The 16391-nt window shown below is 42.4% G+C and overlaps 2 protein-coding genes across 2 annotated transcripts; one reads left to right on the top strand and one right to left on the bottom strand.

The window, feature by feature from the left end:
- Positions 1 to 6340: 6340 nt before the first annotated feature.
- On the top strand, positions 6341 to 9007 carry dlx6a (distal-less homeobox 6a). Its single transcript, XM_084919464.1, has 3 exons — positions 6341 to 6990; positions 7715 to 7908; positions 8162 to 9007. Exons 1-3 carry the CDS (start codon positions 6684 to 6686, stop codon positions 8399 to 8401), a joined length of 741 nt encoding a protein of 246 aa, XP_084775590.1. The 5' UTR covers positions 6341 to 6683; the 3' UTR covers positions 8402 to 9007.
- A 3604-nt stretch (positions 9008 to 12611) lies between these two features.
- Positions 12612 to 14617, bottom strand: dlx5a (distal-less homeobox 5a). The gene is made up of 3 exons (XM_084920030.1): positions 13971 to 14617; positions 13383 to 13567; positions 12612 to 13153 (listed from the first exon to the last, which is right to left on the bottom strand). The coding sequence occupies exons 1-3, from the start codon at positions 14326 to 14328 to the stop codon at positions 12839 to 12841; spliced, it is 858 nt and encodes a 285-aa protein (XP_084776156.1). The 5' UTR covers positions 14329 to 14617; the 3' UTR covers positions 12612 to 12838.
- Positions 14618 to 16391: the final 1774 nt, after the last annotated feature.

The raw sequence follows: 16391 nt of genomic DNA, 5'->3' as shown, positions 1-16391 counted from the left end.
ACGGGCTCTGCCAGCGCACTACATTTCACCAGGTGTGACTCCCTTTCTTCTCACTTTCCTTCCACTTCAGCTCACACTGTGCTCTTAAATTTCACGCTCTTTTATTTTGCAGTCGGTGTCGGCTATTGTGAGCAGCACCTCCTTCAGCGGGGCATTCATCTCTATACGTGAGCCAGGACTTTCCTGTTTGAGGGCACGCTATTTGGTTATTAGTTTGCACCGTGTGCATTGGGGATATGTGTTGTGGGTGTTTTCTAAGGAGCAGTGTTATCTGCATGTATAGCCCCAACAACTGGATTAAAAAAAAAAGAGGCTAATTTTCTTATTTCTTACAAAGTTGAATCCTGTAAAAGACTAAATATATGTGCATATTTGTAGTCTAATATAACAAAAACATATTTTAAATATTCATTTTGTTAGATTCATCTTATTTCCCAAGCAGATGAAGCTTATCTTATATGTTAGTGGGATTTTAAATGCTTAATCGTGGCTTCATTTGGCCTGCCTGTGCTCTAAATCTGAGCATTATTGGACACATGTGTGTTGTGATCCACAGTTTAGACACACAGATTTAAATTTCTTTCTCCATTCTGTGGCTAAAACATCCTTTTCATCCCTCACATCTGTAAATGAGATTAGGTTCCCTAAGTGGCCACACTTTATTAAGAAGCCAACCATTTTAATGATTGTTTCCCAAACAACAATACTGCTGTGTGCTACAGCCTTTTTAAAAAAAATTTATTTTATCATACTAGAGAACTCCTGCAAGGACGGACCAAGTTGTGATGGGATGTTTAGTGTCCACGAACAATTTATGATACCCCTTCCTAAAGGTTCACCATAATCCGTGTGACATTTCTCCATCCATCAGACTGCACGCCACATATGGCGCGCACCGGTGGCGCGCTCAGACTCTGTGGAGGTTGCAAAAACCACCTGCCTCCTCAGACACAGACACTAAACCCTCCTCCTGCACCGCTGGCCCCTCAAACACTGACACGTAAAGCATAAATTTAATTATATCACCTCAACGAAAATGATTTAATTAAGTTTGTAGCACGTTATTTAGATTCATATTATTTTTTACATCAGGCGCAGTAGAATACCTACTATATGAACTGCAGAAGTGATTAACGTGATAATAATGACGAGGACCGTGACGATAATAGTAGCAGCAGCATAAATGTTATTATTAATAATAATAAGATAAGATATATTTTCCATACATGCTGTATATAAATATATAGCTACTAATTTAAGGAACGTGTATAAAATTATATTTCGCTCTTTAATCTGGATCTTTTTTTCTGTAAAGTTTGCTCTTCATTTGTGCCTAATGGCTAAACATTTCAGGAGTTTGCTTAATGCTCCTCGTTGTCAAGTTTTCTTTACTAATTTCTGTCTTTCATTCTTTTTTTTCCCTTTCTCCTCTCTGTCACGACAGATGAAAAGGCGCTCTGATTATTCCAGAAGGTTGGGAAATAAATGATTGTCTTTGAAGTAGGCCCGGGCCTTGGACTACATTAGAAGCCAAGCATGTGATTTGCAACTGTTGAAGTAAAACCTTCACTCTGCTACAGAAAAAAAAGGAAAAATGAGGAGGGTGGCTTCTCGGCAAAAGAAAATGGTATCTTTGTTTGCTCCCCTTTGTTTATCAGGGGATTCTTTCTCATTTCCCCCCCTTTTTTTCATTTTTACTAATTCATTTCAATGGCTTTCAAACTGGAAAATGGAAATGTTGCTCCTGCCCTCTATTTCGGCGGCAGCGTCCTGGCAACAGAGCAATTTTCTATCATCAGGGATAAACGGCATCGAACAGTACATTCTGATAAAAAAAAAGGAAAGAAAGAAAAAAAAAAAGCCCATGATTGCTGGCCTTCCTGTCTGTCATCTACCGACCAAATCCTCTCCTTCAAGACCGACCACTGTGCTGTCAGACCTAATAATGTCGCGTATTAAGTCGAGAGAGGGGGGAAAGGGGGGACTACATGCACCCCCGGTTCTCACTAGTCTTATTTGTCACCAACATTAAATTCAGATCAACTTTTTGTATGTAGCTCCTTTGTTATTTACTCCTTTGTACAGGAACAGTGAGTTAGGCGTGTGCTCGCCGAGTTATAGCGTAACAGCCTAAAATAAAACAAACTGCTATATTGTTAATTCTTCGCAACAAATGCCCTAAGCAGCCTTCTGTCTTCCTTACTATTATTATTATTATTATTTTACTTTCATCGCGTTATCAAATTCAGTGGCTTTGAGGCCGTTTTCATTAATCCAGTTACGCTTCACCAGCTCGTTTGCCTTCGTATTTTGCCACCATTTCAGAAGCAAACGAGCAAATATAAACACCATATGACTGGTGCAGGAAACTAAGCAATGCAATCACTCAGGTGGACCTAAACATTCAATATAGGAAGGCGACAAAAGAAACAAGCGGTCTTAATTAGAACATGGGCCCTAAGTGGGTCCAGTGCAGCTTCAGTCGAGCCAAATTAAATCCATTAGTCTACGAGAGGCTGTGAAGACTCAGTGATGCAAGCCTGTGCTTATTTGTGGTCATTTAGCTCTACTACGATGGGTCCATCTGAAGGCCGTTGCCTGCACCTGGGGGCCATCCATGCATGTGCCAATTTTGCTATTTAACCGAGAGATAATGCAATCCTAATTTATGATGCAAAAGTTATGGTAAACAGTCGTCTGCCTGGCAGCGCTTGGTTTTCTTTATAGCAAAACCACACTCATTTTTCTCGGTGTAGTTGCACGTTTTCACAAATCACATCAAAGAATGGCGTAAGCGAGTTTGCGTTAGTGCGCTGTGCGCAATTTGCGTGCGTAAAAGCGTCGAGCCGCCATTTGGACACGGATGAACTGTACTGATCGGTGATCGTTTTCGGGCGGTGTGTGTGTGTGTGTGTGTGTGTGTGTGTGAGGGCGGTTTGCTCCAGTGAATCCAGTTACAATGAACCACGTTATGCTGACAGCTGTGTGTGGCATGCATCTGCGCTTCTCTTTTGCCACTTCCCGCCCTTCGCACGGCAGAGATGGAGAGCAGTCGACGCCTGGCTGTCTGTGAAGCGCCAGTGGCTTTGCGCTGTGGAGAAGGGAGACATGTTGTTTAAGTGCCTCCCGGTGTCTTTCTGCAGTGACTTGCCTCAGCGTCCTCAACCGCTCCGAGTCCCTGGGAAGCCAAAGAAGTGGCTTTCCATGGGAGCCAGTCAATAGCTGTTAGTGGGACCGACCGCAAACACCCAGCCTCTCATTTACAGTTATGACCTATGTCTTGTTGGAACTCTGTGTTAACGCTCAGATACGATTAACACGTGTGGCCAGATAGACTGAAAAAGACACGCGGTGCTAAAACAGGCAGTGACACGCATTCAGAAAGAGGTGGGGAGATCACATTTACGCATGTATAGATCACCTTATCCACGAGCGTGCTGATATTACCAATTTAGGTTATGTCCTATCGGCTGTGTTAACCACAACATGCCGTCAAGTTCCACCTGTAAATGCAAGCGTATAAATCTTCTCAGTTTCCATGTACTGCCGTCACAGACAGTGGATGTTAGGGGAAATCCCAGGCCTGATACAGACCCGGCGTTTGGATATTGGAGTGATTTTAAAGAGTCATTCATCAGCGTTTATAAGACAGCAGGAAATAAAGACCACTTCTGTTAAACCAGCACGGCCATTGATTGTGCTGAAGGTCAATCATCTACTTAGGGACAAAGTGATTTCTAGATTTGCAGCTGAACGCTGCTCATTTTGTGATTGACATTTTGTCGAGCTGAAATATAAAATAATTTTTCTCCAGAATAAGGCCATGAACTCGTATAATCCAAGATTAACCAGAGACATGATACAGCAGGTGAAGCATGCCTCAAGGGTGTCATTTTTAAAATATATAATTTTTAAAAGATAATTGTTTTTGCTTCTGTTCTTTTTAGTAATAAAGTACAATTAAAGCTTTTTTTTAAACAGTCCACTGATTACATGTTATATGGGTCGCTGTTTGCAATCAGACACGGCTGTCAGCACGCGTGCAAAAAGCCCAGATCTTAAACATTTCAAAAACACCAAGGTCGAGTATGTCATGTTCTCTCCATTCAAGCAAATCCGTCCTTTCACCACTTCACTTAATCTCAGTGTGCACAGAAACACGCCTGCAGGGACGTCGAGACTTTGACATTACCCGCACAGTCATCCCGCAACTTAATAATTCCGAGGTGACGCGCGTGTGATGCTGCAAAAAAAACAAAACAACAACAACAACAACAACAACAACAACAACAAATCCTGGGGAATGAAGATGTCTCATATAACGAAGGCTGTGGTTTTAAGTCCGCGGGGAAGCGGCTAACATCACTGCAAAGCATGTACGTGTTTGTAGTAGGACTCAAAGGCGATTAGAAAAGCTATCGGATCTGGTTTCTCCTCTGCGTGTCCAAGTGGAACACGGGCAGGGGAATTGGCCACTATGCTAGATCACTGAGGGGTGACCAAGGTGGGCTGACTCATTCCAGGTCTGCGAGGCCACACTCTTTGCTTAAAATAGCGAATTACGAGAGGCAATAAAATCATTCGTCAATGTCAGCAAAAGAAGCTCTTACCTGCAGCCCTCCCGACGACAAAAGAGCGACTCTGATTAATCTGAATCAGACTCGCTTAATCTAAAGGACTGTGCAGGAATAAAACAAATCCATGTGGATGCCTTCGGCTGCAACACATCCCTGCCTCTGTGCTCCTCTCCTTGCTCCGCTGCTGTAAAATGATTATCCGGCTGGGTTGTGCACTTTTAAATCCCACAAAGTAAATAACAACCGTAGCTGACGATAATAGCAAGGTACCAAGTTCTTGTTACAGAAAAGGAGAAAATTGAAACTAAACGCTGCATTTAGACAACCATTTTTGATAAGAGGATAATTGAGGCCACACTGGCGTATAATTAGGGGATAATTTATGCTATATCCACTTTTATTCCACCCTCCCAAAATAAATCCAGTCCATAATCATTACAGGCGAATTGTTCTTAATTTTATAGCTGCAATTTGAGTAAAGTGTGGCCGCTAATCAAATAGGTTTTCGTAGTAACTTGATTGCAACCATAATTATTTTGCGTCGCCTTTTTTTTTTTGTTGTTAAATCGCTAAATGCCACATTGCGTGAAAAAAAATGCTGAAAGTGGTGCAAAACATGATTTGAATACCTATTGCATTATTATAAGCGGAAATAGCATTTTATTCTTATTTGCTACTCGAACATGGCAGCCCTTGGAGACAAACTGTATAATTTACATATATTGAGGACCCTATCAGGCCTCATATTGCAACAGGGATAAAAGACACTGTCAGTTTATCCGGGTATCCACCCTTCTATCTGCAAAATAACCTATTGTACCTCAGGCATATTGTTATTTGATGTGTCACATGTACGGTATTTTGAATTGTCTGAGGATCCTTAATCATATGGTCAGTAGCCCCGGGAAAAAATGAACAGTTATAATATATGTTACTTTCAGAGCAGAGGAGGGTGGGGTTTGAAGAGGGGGACAGCTCATTAGGCAAACATCAAAGCAAATACTACACTGCAAAAAACAACAAAAAAGTGTTTTTCTTATCAAATAGGCTGTCAAGATAAAAAATAAAAAGGAAAAAGTTAAATGAAATAAAGAATAAAAATTCAAGAAGTCTAAGATAAACTTTCGCTCACTTCCAGATCTACTCCACCTGTTCCAGGTGTTTCCTTGGCATTAAACGCGTCACTCTCCCGCTATAGGCATTCATTTTTTAAGTGTCACAAAATGTAAAAACCTTAAAAGAACCACATAGTGCAGCTGAGATTATTCTTTACTCTTTTATAAATTTGACTGAAAAATCCTTTTTCAAATAAAATGATTGCTGGTTTGAGGAGATTGATGTTAATACTATTATTTTTTTTTAATGTAGGGTAAAATAATTCAGTTTCGGTTTGAAATCGATTCAGCTATTCCCGAACACGTGTTTGTGTGATGCTTTCCTATATGCAATTACTTCCTCAGCAAATGAGGACCTAAAGCCAGAAAAGTAAATAGGGGAAACGTAAAGACTGCTCGCATCAGATTAAATCAAAGTGCACGCTATATGTTGCCCGTCGCGCGTAATTTGGAGTTTGGGTTAAAAAACAAAATCGACTCGGCAGTTTCCAAAAGAGCGGAGTTTTTTTTCTCTCTCCCTTTTTTAAACGTGTGGGGCTTGTCTGTAGGAATTAGGCGTCTTTCCCACCACATATTATTTCCCCCATAGTTGTGGTGGGAGCTGGTAAGGTGGGTTAACTCCAGCTCAAGTCTCCGTGAAGCGCAGAGCAGTGATGACGTTGGGTTGGATGACCAATCGGGAGGCGCTGCCCTTTGGAGACAAACCATTTTACTTGTAGTGTCTGCATCAAGTCTGGAAGCAAGGGCTCAATTTTAACAGAATCCACCTTAAAATCTCTCCCTTAACTTATGCCTACCTTCCACCACTTTGAGTGAGAATATCACAGGACAAGGGGGGGAAATAAAGACGCCTCTGGAAAAATCGGGTGTTAATAGGACAATATCTGCTCGCGGTGGAGAGAGGGGAGAGAGACAACAGCACAGCGAGAGAGAAAAAACCGATTTGGTCTTGAGAGAGAGGGGGGTGAGTGCTCTCAAGGCAGAAAATTCGATGATGACCATGACTACGATGGCTGACGGTCTGGAGGCTCAGGACTCGTCCAAGTCTGCTTTCATGGAGTTTGGACAGCAGTCGCACTCACAGCAGAGCTCCCCATCGATGGGCAGCGGCCACTACCCGCTGCACTGTCTCCACTCCGGCTCACACTCTCACCACCAGCACGACAACACCCCGTACCCCGGGAGCAACACCTACAACAGGTCGTTACCTTACCCTTACGTGAGCCATCCACACCACAGCCCGTACCTGCCGTCCTATCACAACAACATGGGAGGACAGACAAGGTTAGACGGCACAGGTAAGAGACCCGCGTTTTTCGCCAGCCAAATGGAAAATGCACCACAGCGTGCTCGACAGTGCCATTAGAGCATACCTCCTTCTTCTTCTTTTTCTTTTCTTTTCTTTTCTTTTTTTTTTAGTGCGGGTGGTCCACAGTGGGGATCGAACATTTCTCCATGCCAGCCTCGTGGTGTCATGCCCAAATCACCGCACGGCCGCTCCAAATTCGGGAATTATCTTTCGAGCGTAGGCGGGCGATCGCGAAAATTGTGCGTAAATGGCACCGGATAATTCAAGATCCAGCCTTCTTTTGCTTCCTCCGCCGTCCCCTCCTAGCACTCCCCTCGGTTCCCCCACAAAATCTGCTTCAAATGCCCGGGGTGTGATCATGTCGACCGTGCAATCCTCACCAACTACTCGTGGAAATTAGGCCCGCACGCCTTGAATGTTGTAATTAGCATTTAATTGACATGTCATTACCAGCAATATCCTAAATATGACAGCGTATGAGGATTGCGGGCTGCCTCGGCGCTTAAAGCCAACGAGGGAGAGAGAGATTTCAGCGTTTATCAGCCAGAATTTTCATTGTTTTTTTCTCACATTGTTTGTCCCCCCTCGATTTACTCTTTACCGCAACTATATGTCTATTTTTTTTTCAGCGTGCTTCCTGCACACAAATGAACGCGCGCAGCCTGCCTGTGGGCTTGAACAATAATAATAACGTTTGCTTGTTTTTGTTGCAGAGCAGCAGAAGACGACAGTGATCGAAAACGGGGAGATTCGTTTTAACGGCAAAGGCAAGAAGATTCGCAAACCTCGGACAATTTATTCCAGTTTGCAGCTTCAAGCACTGAACCACCGTTTCCAGCAAACACAGTACCTCGCTTTACCGGAGCGCGCCGAGCTGGCCGCCTCTCTAGGACTGACGCAAACACAGGTATGAGGAGAAACGCGCACTGCTTTACATTTTAACACTGCCTCCAGAAACAAAATGTACTGTATCAGTTTGATAATTTTAATAAACGTTGTATTTTTATTTCTCACCTTATTAATCTTGTGTGCTTCTATATTTTGTATATTAATTATATTAAAAGACGAAATACTGCGTAAATACAACTGACCTCCATGTGGGCCCTTTATCCACTTTATCCTTAACTAACTGCGCGCGCCCCTCTCGTCCTCTCCCGCAGGTAAAAATTTGGTTTCAGAATAAAAGGTCAAAGTTCAAGAAGCTGCTGAAGCAAGGCGGTAACCCGCACGAGAGCGAGCCCATCCCGGGCTCCATGTCCCTGTCCCCGCGCTCTCCGAGCATCCCCCCAATCTGGGACGTGTCGGCCTCATCCAAAGGAGTAAACATGCCGGCCAACAGCTACATGCCCGGCTACTCTCACTGGTATTCCTCCCCACATCAAGACTCAATGCAGAGATAGACTGACGACGAAAGCAAGGTCAGGGAGCCTATCTTGGAGAGGCCTCCGGATCTCGGCAATGCAGTTTCCAACGTAGCCTACAATTTGTGTCAGCTCAGAAACTGGATGCTGGAGAGGAGCAGGCAACAACAACAACAACAACAACAACGAAAAAAAGCCCCCCTCTCTCTTCCACTCCTTTGCTGAAGGATGAGACACAGCCAAGCCTCGGTGTGTGATGATGATGACACAAACAAGGGAACTAACCATTTTTAGCGTACATGGCTGTTCAGTGGGCTCGCATTTGTTATGCTTTCATTCTTGTCACCATCTGAACCGTCAATATACCAAATATTATCAGTGACATTTTAGCCACTTTGGACAAAGACTGCTCACACTCTCTATGCGCTGCTGTGGCGCCCAGAAACCTTTTTTTTTTTTTTTTGCCATGGTGGACTGCTTTTTTTTTTCCAAAATTTTCTTCCTTCAATTTTTTTCCCTCCCTGATTGTTTCTCCAACATGCAAAACCAAGCAAATTGTCTGTCTGTAAATATAATCTGCGATTTTAGTTGTACATACACTTTTTATGTTTTGTCAGATTGAGTAAACGGTGACTCAAAAACAGACTCCTGCTGTTCCATGATTTCAAAAAAAAAAAAAAAAAAGAAGAAGAAATGGGTGGGGGTGGGGGGGGGAAGAAGAAAAAGATATTCATTTTAATCTAGGCCTTTTTTGTGCGACGTATTGGGCCAACATCACGTCCAAAAAAGGGCCTATTTCCCGTCTCCCTGGTGTGTGCAAGCTCAGAGCAGACAACACGAGCATAAGTTAATGACACGGTGCTCACTGAAAAGCCCATTTCACTAGAGTAAACATTTTAAATAAATCCAATGAATGAAAAACTCCACAGTATATAGATTTATCAAACGCACTCAGCACCAGAGGAAATTAACTTACCCTCAACCCGCCGCTGCCTACATTCACCTCGAAAGACATTTGCTCCAGGTCCAGCTTATCTTGTCATTTTCACCCTCAATTATTAGAAGTATTGACAAAATGTTTTCTCCCTTCTCTCCGTCCTAATGCAGGCCGTTAAATGCCAAGCTCCGCGGGATCGATGCTGAACAAAGCAGCCAGCTGCAGCGGCGTTCAATATGAAGGAGATATTTGGGACAATTTGTGGGTTTTTATCCAAGTGAGGCTTTTTTTTCTCTCCCCCATTCTCATAAATGCAGACATAATTAGGGTAATTTTTGATGTAGCCCGCTGATTACAGCGTTTTTACCGTCAAAGATAATTACCTGTAATTTTCTACCACTTTTAATACTAAAAGGCATCTTTATTTGGATTTGAGGTAGCACAGATGGAACAAAAGGGAAAATTATTCGGTTATTCATATACAAATTGCTGAGAAGAGTGAGCGCTCGGGATATTATCTGAAATTACAACGCTGAAAAGCTTCATGCAGCTGTCAAGTCGCGGATGTCCCACTGGCGCACATTCAGCATACCTGGGCCCCCAGGCTGGGGCCTATCTGCTCCTGGGCCATGATCGGGCTGCAGGGAGCCGAAAGCAGCAGTCGAGTAAACATCAACAGAGCTCATAAATACGCAGTGGCGCATATTCAGCACCAGAAAAAGACGATTTCTAATGGCTTTGATGATAGATAGATAGATAGATAGATAGATAGATAGATAGATAGATAGATAGATAGAGCTGCAGTAGATGGGGGTGGGGAGTGAGAGATGTGTCACTTGCTCTGCGATGCTCACACTTCTCACATAAAAGCTGCAAGCACTGGACAACATTTCATACAAATTTTCATACAAATTTTAACACATTAAATCTCGTAAAGGCTTCCACAATCCAAACAGTCTCTCTTTAAAAGAATATATATATATATATATATATATATATATATATATATATATATATATATATATATATATATATATAATCAGATTTTAGATTTCTTTGTCTAAATCTATATAATAAAGTAAAGTGAAGGGTGAAGGGTGTCGTCGCACCTTATCTAAGAATGGAAGCTGTGACAGAAAATATAAGACATATAAGACTCATCCTTACCTTCCTCCGCTTCTCTAACATAGACTAAACCCCCCAAAAAAGCGCTGCACGGTTTTTACTGCTGGTGGTTGAATAAGCAAATCCAGGTGGAAAAGTGTTTGCACACCCCGGTAAGCTCTTATATATTGCCTGCAAAATTAGCTGTTATTACTGTCACTGTTTAGTGATGGCGAGCTTGAAAAAAAAAAGCCCTCTGCAATCAAGAACCAAGCGCATCTTTGCAAATTATAGGTAATTGTCAATGTCCAGATTATGATAATGGAGGCCCTAATCCTGGAGAATAATTATTGTGGAGTGTTACAGTTGAAGCTGTCCAGTAAAGCTAACTGTCATTATTTAGACTCGATTTGCAAAACGGGGGGAAAACTAGCTGAGTGGAAAATGTTCGGTTGGGAAATAAACGGAGGCTCTCGATATAATGGCACCACAAGTGTGTGTGTGTGTGTGTGTGTGTGTGTGTGTGTGTGTGTGAGAGAGAGAGAGAGAGAGAGAGCGAGCGAGAGGTGTGTGTCTGTGTCTGTGTGTGTATGTGTGTGTTTGTGTGTGTAGGAGACATATAAACCCGTGCGTGCCCGTCTGTTCGCGCGCCAAAGTGTTCTTGATCACATGCACGTGCCCTGTTAAATTTTTACATTTCTGGAGTGACACACTAGCATCGCAGTGACCGCTCTGCCGTTTCGTTCACAGCAGAAATCGTGCTTAAAGCAGCAGAGCTGCCAGTGCTTTAGATTAGGGAGAGCGTTTCCTATAGCTGTGTGTGTGTGTGTGTGTGTGTGTGTGTGTGTGTGTGTGTGTGTGTGTGTGTGTGTGTGTGTGTGTGAAGTCTATTCAGTGGGCTGCAATCAGGAAGAGGGTTCTGTGTCAGGTGGAAATGGTAACTTGCATGGGTCAGTGTGTGGGTCAGATGCAGCATTGTTTAGTGTATGTTGTGAGAGAGAGACACAGAGATAAAGTGAGAGAGAGAGACAGAGAAGGGGAGGAATTTTGTGTGTAACATTTGTAAAAACTCACTTATGTGATCTTGGCGCATATGGCCGGGCAGATTCAGTTAGATCAATTCTCTTAAGTTTGTCACAGTGGCACGGTTTGTTTAATGGATTTTTTTTTTTTACCCCCACTGGCAGAGCTGGTATTATCGCCTGCTAATGACATGTTCAAACTGTGTAGGATTTTCTTCCTTTTTCTTTTCAGTTCTTGCATTTTTTAAGCAGGAAGGTGGGCTGTGTACGGCGGCCGGGAGTGGCAGAGCTCTGGAGCCGGTCTACCCCCACAGGAATGCGGATTGTCTCAGATCTCCGTGCCGCCCCCCTCGCCTCCTCTCTTGCCATTCAAAGCGACTAATTGTAGGGGACACAAAGAAGTGAGACCGGCTGCAGACCGTCTGCAGGAAGAAGCGGGCACTTCCCTTACAGACTAGCTTAAAGACTCAATCAGGTGCAATAATAATAAGAATAGAAATACGAAGAAGAATACGGGGACTGACTGAAAAATATGAATTATTACTGTATCATGAGCAAATCCTATCATGTTACCATTTGTCTGATAAAATTAAAAATGACATTAAGAAGATAAGCTACTGCCGACTTACTGTAGCAATAATAGATGCAATATTACAGAACAAATACACCCAGCTCGATTCAGTAAAATGTGATTGGTGTGGTCGGCTGACGCTTACCATTGCCTGTACCGTTGCTTTTACAGGTATTTATCTTGACAAATGTTTGCTTGATGTAAGCTCAGTCAGAAATTTGCCCTTTAATTTTTCTGATTTTGCATTCATCGCAAATGTAGGATAAACTGCCTTCATTCAAATATGTTGGTTTTTTTAATTGTCATTTCTTAGAAAAAAAAATAGACTAAATTTTACCTGCAAAAATCTTTTTCAGACAAATACCAGTTTTTAGTAAATATAAAACATAAAAAAAACCCAAAACGACGCACTCCTAGGCCGTAATTGCACATGAAAACCATTAAGATTAGATGCTGAGCGTTCAGCTCGACGTACCTCGCAGCCGTGATTTACAACCTTGTGGAAGCAAACAACAAAAAAATGTCACCTGAGGCTGTCTGCGAGCTTTTGTCGTGATTTTCAGAGCAAATAACTGAGGGTTTAAAATAACAAGAGACTGCAGGGAGGCAGGGGGGTGGGGTTCAAAGTTCCATCGTCCATTTAAACGTTTAATAGTCTTCCAAAATGCAATAAATTACATGCACACATTTACACATTTTACACGTTTCTTCTATGACTGCCATCAAATACATTGCATATTCCTCTGAAATTTGAACACGAGTCCCATAGAAGGAGGGGGAAATGAAATCAACAATAGGTTTGTTTTTTGTTTAGTGTAGTTTTCTTTCTTTCTTTCTTTTTTTCAATATAACGTCCCCGCTCCAAGAGCCAACGAATGCTGTATTGAGTTAGGGGTCTGCAGGTGGGAAGTCATGGAGCTGCCGGCTGAGGTGTACCATGACCCCGTGTTTTCCAAAAAGTTAGAAGCCGTCGTGTTGATGCTTTGTGGCTGTAGACTGTGCGGCCTGGAGGGACCCTGTGTGTCCCAGACGGCCGGGGACTGTGGAGAGTTGCAGGCCATGGGGTCGCTGGAGCTGGGGCTATGTTCCGGGGGAAGCTCGCCGTTTTTCATGATCTTCTTCATCTTTGATCTTCTGTTTTGGAACCAAATTTTCACCTGTAAGGAGCCAAAAATCGCATTATTATTATGATTACTTCCGAAATCACCTCAAAAACAAATGGAGCTTAAAGAACGCTCGTTGCGTAAAAGCGCACAAAGAAAGCCAGAAAACATCGCAAAATCATTATTTTATTCTCAACATTTGAAACACTTAAAACACGACAATTTCTTCCAAACTAAAAGTGATTTGAGAGATCTGAGATTTATTTTTCATCGAAAATCCCACCTGTGTTTGCGTTAGCCCCAGCGAGGCGGCCAGTTCGGCTCTCTCCGGCAGCGCCAGGTACTGTGTGTTCTGAAACCGCCTCTGCAAGGCGGCCAGCTGGAAGCTGGAGTAGATTGTCCGGGGTTTTCTCACTTTCTTCGGCTTGCCATTCACCATCCTCACCTCAGGCTCGCTTATCTCTTTTTCTATTAAAAAACAAAAAAAAACAAAACCGAGTATAACCATGTATCCATTTCCCTCAAAACCGCATTATCGAAATGTATCTATTACGTGTGTGTGTGTCATCGTTCAGATGTATTAAAATAACAGTTATAACAAAAAAGACATACATTTTTATGAACCAGATGCATTTCAGTCCAACTAAAAGGAAAGTAAGTGGTTCCTTTAAATGGACTTAAATGAAATAATTTGAAGCATGCATTTGCATTTTTCTTTTAATTACGCATTTATAGACCTTTCGTGCAAATCAGGAGTTGACGAAATGGTAAACCTGGATAAAAAATTTAACAAACCAACCATATATTTATTTTTTCTTCATAACCCTCTAACAATCTGCTTGTATTAAAATATAAAATGTTAGGCCCGTACCTTGTGGACTCGGCTGGGCTTGCACTCTGCTGTAAGTCCCAGCATACTGGTGGTAGGAGGGGGTCGTGTAGGAGCTGTAATCTGTGTAGGATTTTGTCGAGTAATTTCCAGCAGATCCGTTTACACCCGGGTACTGGTACTGATAGGCATTCAGAGGCTTCCCGTAAGAGGTGGAGCTGGGCGAGCAGTAGCCGTGAGCGACTCCTCCAGCGGGACTGTAGTAGCCAGAATCCGTGGCGGAGGATTCGGGTAAAGTAGGAGATTCCTGAGACGGATGGTGCATGCTGGAGAGTTGAAAGGAGCTCTCAAAGTCTGCAGATTTCACACTCGGGATCCTCCGGTCAAAAACTCCGGTCATACTTCGAGAGGGAGCGCGCGGGTTCGTTTTATTTAATCAGCAGGGAAAAAAAACACGAAAGAAAAAAAAATCAATAATAAAAACCGAGAGCGTCTGTCTCCAGAGCGGTGTGGAAAAAAAACTACACTGGCATTGTTGAAAGGCTCTCAGGCCGTCGGGCTCTGGTGAAGACTGCAGCCAGCCCCGCAGCAAAGACTTGGTTAAATCCTAAATCGCGCTCTTACGCACTGCAGGGAGGATCTGGTTCCATTGGCCAAGGCGCACACAGACACAGCTACACCCAATTCACTCCGCCAGCTTTCTTATAAGGGGGGAAGCCACCCGGGCTGCATGTTGGCTGCATTGTTGTGTTTTTATACTATCAATCAATGGCAGCAATTAAAGTGTCGCCAGTTCATCAGAAGGATAAATTAGAAGGACAAATCCTATTACCAAAAAGGCCCGTGCTGCAAGAGCCACCGATTATCACGCTTGTCTTTATTAATCTTTATTTACGCGTTTTTATCAGAACAGAATTCACTAGCTGCTCTAGTCACGCATGGAAACATGGAATCAAATTTAATAATCTAATAATAAAATAAAATCGCAAAGACATGAAACTGAGCAGCTTAAGCCAATGAGCTCGGGTTTTTTATACATACATATATATATTCTCATTTTCGTTTTAAGAGGCACATAGCCTAACCCCCATGGAAATTTCAAAAAAGCTTTTCTTGCATCAAATGAATGATCCCAAATATTCTGTACATCATCGGCAAATCAAACACGATCTGTCTGTGCTGTTTACACAGCTCGGCATCAATAAACGGCTCATTAAATATTAATCCATGTTATTCCCTCCTGAAGCATGCTGCCGAGCACACAAACCAGAGCTCCGGCCGTCAGCCCACACATTCAGTGGTAAACAGCGCCGACAAGAGGACAAAGCGAGGGGCTGCACGTCGTTCACCTTGGCAAACCCACAACAAAACATAAAATAAATGCACTCAAATTTGACACAACCCAGACGCCCAGATTAAATATAGACCCATTAGATTAAATTAACGGGGAAAGGGGAATCACGTGACACTGGTAACAGTTTAATCTGATAAAAGAGCCTGCAACTGTTTCAAAGTTTTGGAAGACTACATGGGCGTTTCAGCAGGTGCTGCTAACTGGATGCACACTTGCGGAAACATTCTGCATGTTTCATAACTCAAACCTGCAACTCATACAATAAATAATTCTACTTTAAACGGCATCAGCTACGCGAAACCAGGCTCACGGTTAAAGAGACATGCAGCACTATCTACTCTCCGAAAACAGAAAGACAAAGAGCACCTGAAAACAATAACACAGATTCATTTAATTTCGTATGTGACATAAATACATAACTACACATTAATAAACAACTGGCTTACACAGTGACATCCCTCCATGTCAGTCATATCATTTTAAATAGACCTTCTAAATGTCCCATGGATGGACAGGATTAGAAATGAGTCCATTAGAAAGAGGCGAGGCTGAGATGGTTTGGAGATGTGCAGTGGAGGGATAGTGGATATACTGGGCAAAGGGTGCTAAATAAGGGATAGGAAGAGATGGCGGTTGTGGCAATCATTAAAGAGACCAATGAAGAAGGATCCCTCTTATTATTGTTTTTCTTTCACCCCAGTCAGATGTAAAATGAGGAATCTGGATGAGCAAATAATAAATAAACAAATGAAAACATTCAATAGAAACAACCTACCTGTGTGTATCGTCTTCAGCTTTTTTGTTACTATAGACAATAATTCACTTCTTGAGTGTGTACATCTAATTTTATTTCATTCATTCCGCTTAATTAAACTTTAAGTAATTTTTAGCATAAGTAAAATTCAACGTATAATATAAAATCACATGGCTTGATAAATCTTCTGTATGTACCGTCGTTATATTATAATGAACTATAACGTTGGAATTTTTTGTGGATCCATTACCATGTACTAGCTATGGGTATTATAAAAAACAAAACAAAAAACTTTGGTACCCCGGAAATGCTTCCTCCGCCGAAGAAACAAACTACTTGGTATGTTGCTTTGCTT

Source organism: Perissodus microlepis, chromosome 22 (genome assembly GCF_051167445.1).
Source record: "Perissodus microlepis isolate ML-2025 ecotype Zambia chromosome 22, ASM5116744v1, whole genome shotgun sequence".
NCBI classification, from domain to species: domain Eukaryota; kingdom Metazoa; phylum Chordata; class Actinopteri; order Cichliformes; family Cichlidae; genus Perissodus; species Perissodus microlepis.
This window is presented reverse-complemented; position numbering and strand designations above follow the sequence as displayed.

Excerpts from the sequence above, each read along its gene's own strand:
- dlx6a (XM_084919464.1), top strand. The coding sequence starts at position 6,684 with ATGATGACCATGACTACGATGGCTGACGGTCTGGAGGCTCAGGACTCG. Across the intron at positions 6,991-7,714 it reads GACAAGGTTAGACGGCACAG|AGCAGCAGAAGACGACAGTG; the intron begins GTAAGAGACCCG and ends TTTTTGTTGCAG. Across the intron at positions 7,909-8,161 it reads TAGGACTGACGCAAACACAG|GTAAAAATTTGGTTTCAGAA; the intron begins GTATGAGGAGAA and ends CCTCTCCCGCAG.
- dlx5a (XM_084920030.1), bottom strand. The coding sequence starts at position 14,328 with ATGACCGGAGTTTTTGACCGGAGGATCCCGAGTGTGAAATCTGCAGAC. Across the intron at positions 13,568-13,970 it reads AGCCCAGCCGAGTCCACAAG|AAAAAGAGATAAGCGAGCCT; the intron begins GTACGGGCCTAA and ends GTTTTTTAATAG. Across the intron at positions 13,154-13,382 it reads TGGGGCTAACGCAAACACAG|GTGAAAATTTGGTTCCAAAA; the intron begins GTGGGATTTTCG and ends GGCTCCTTACAG.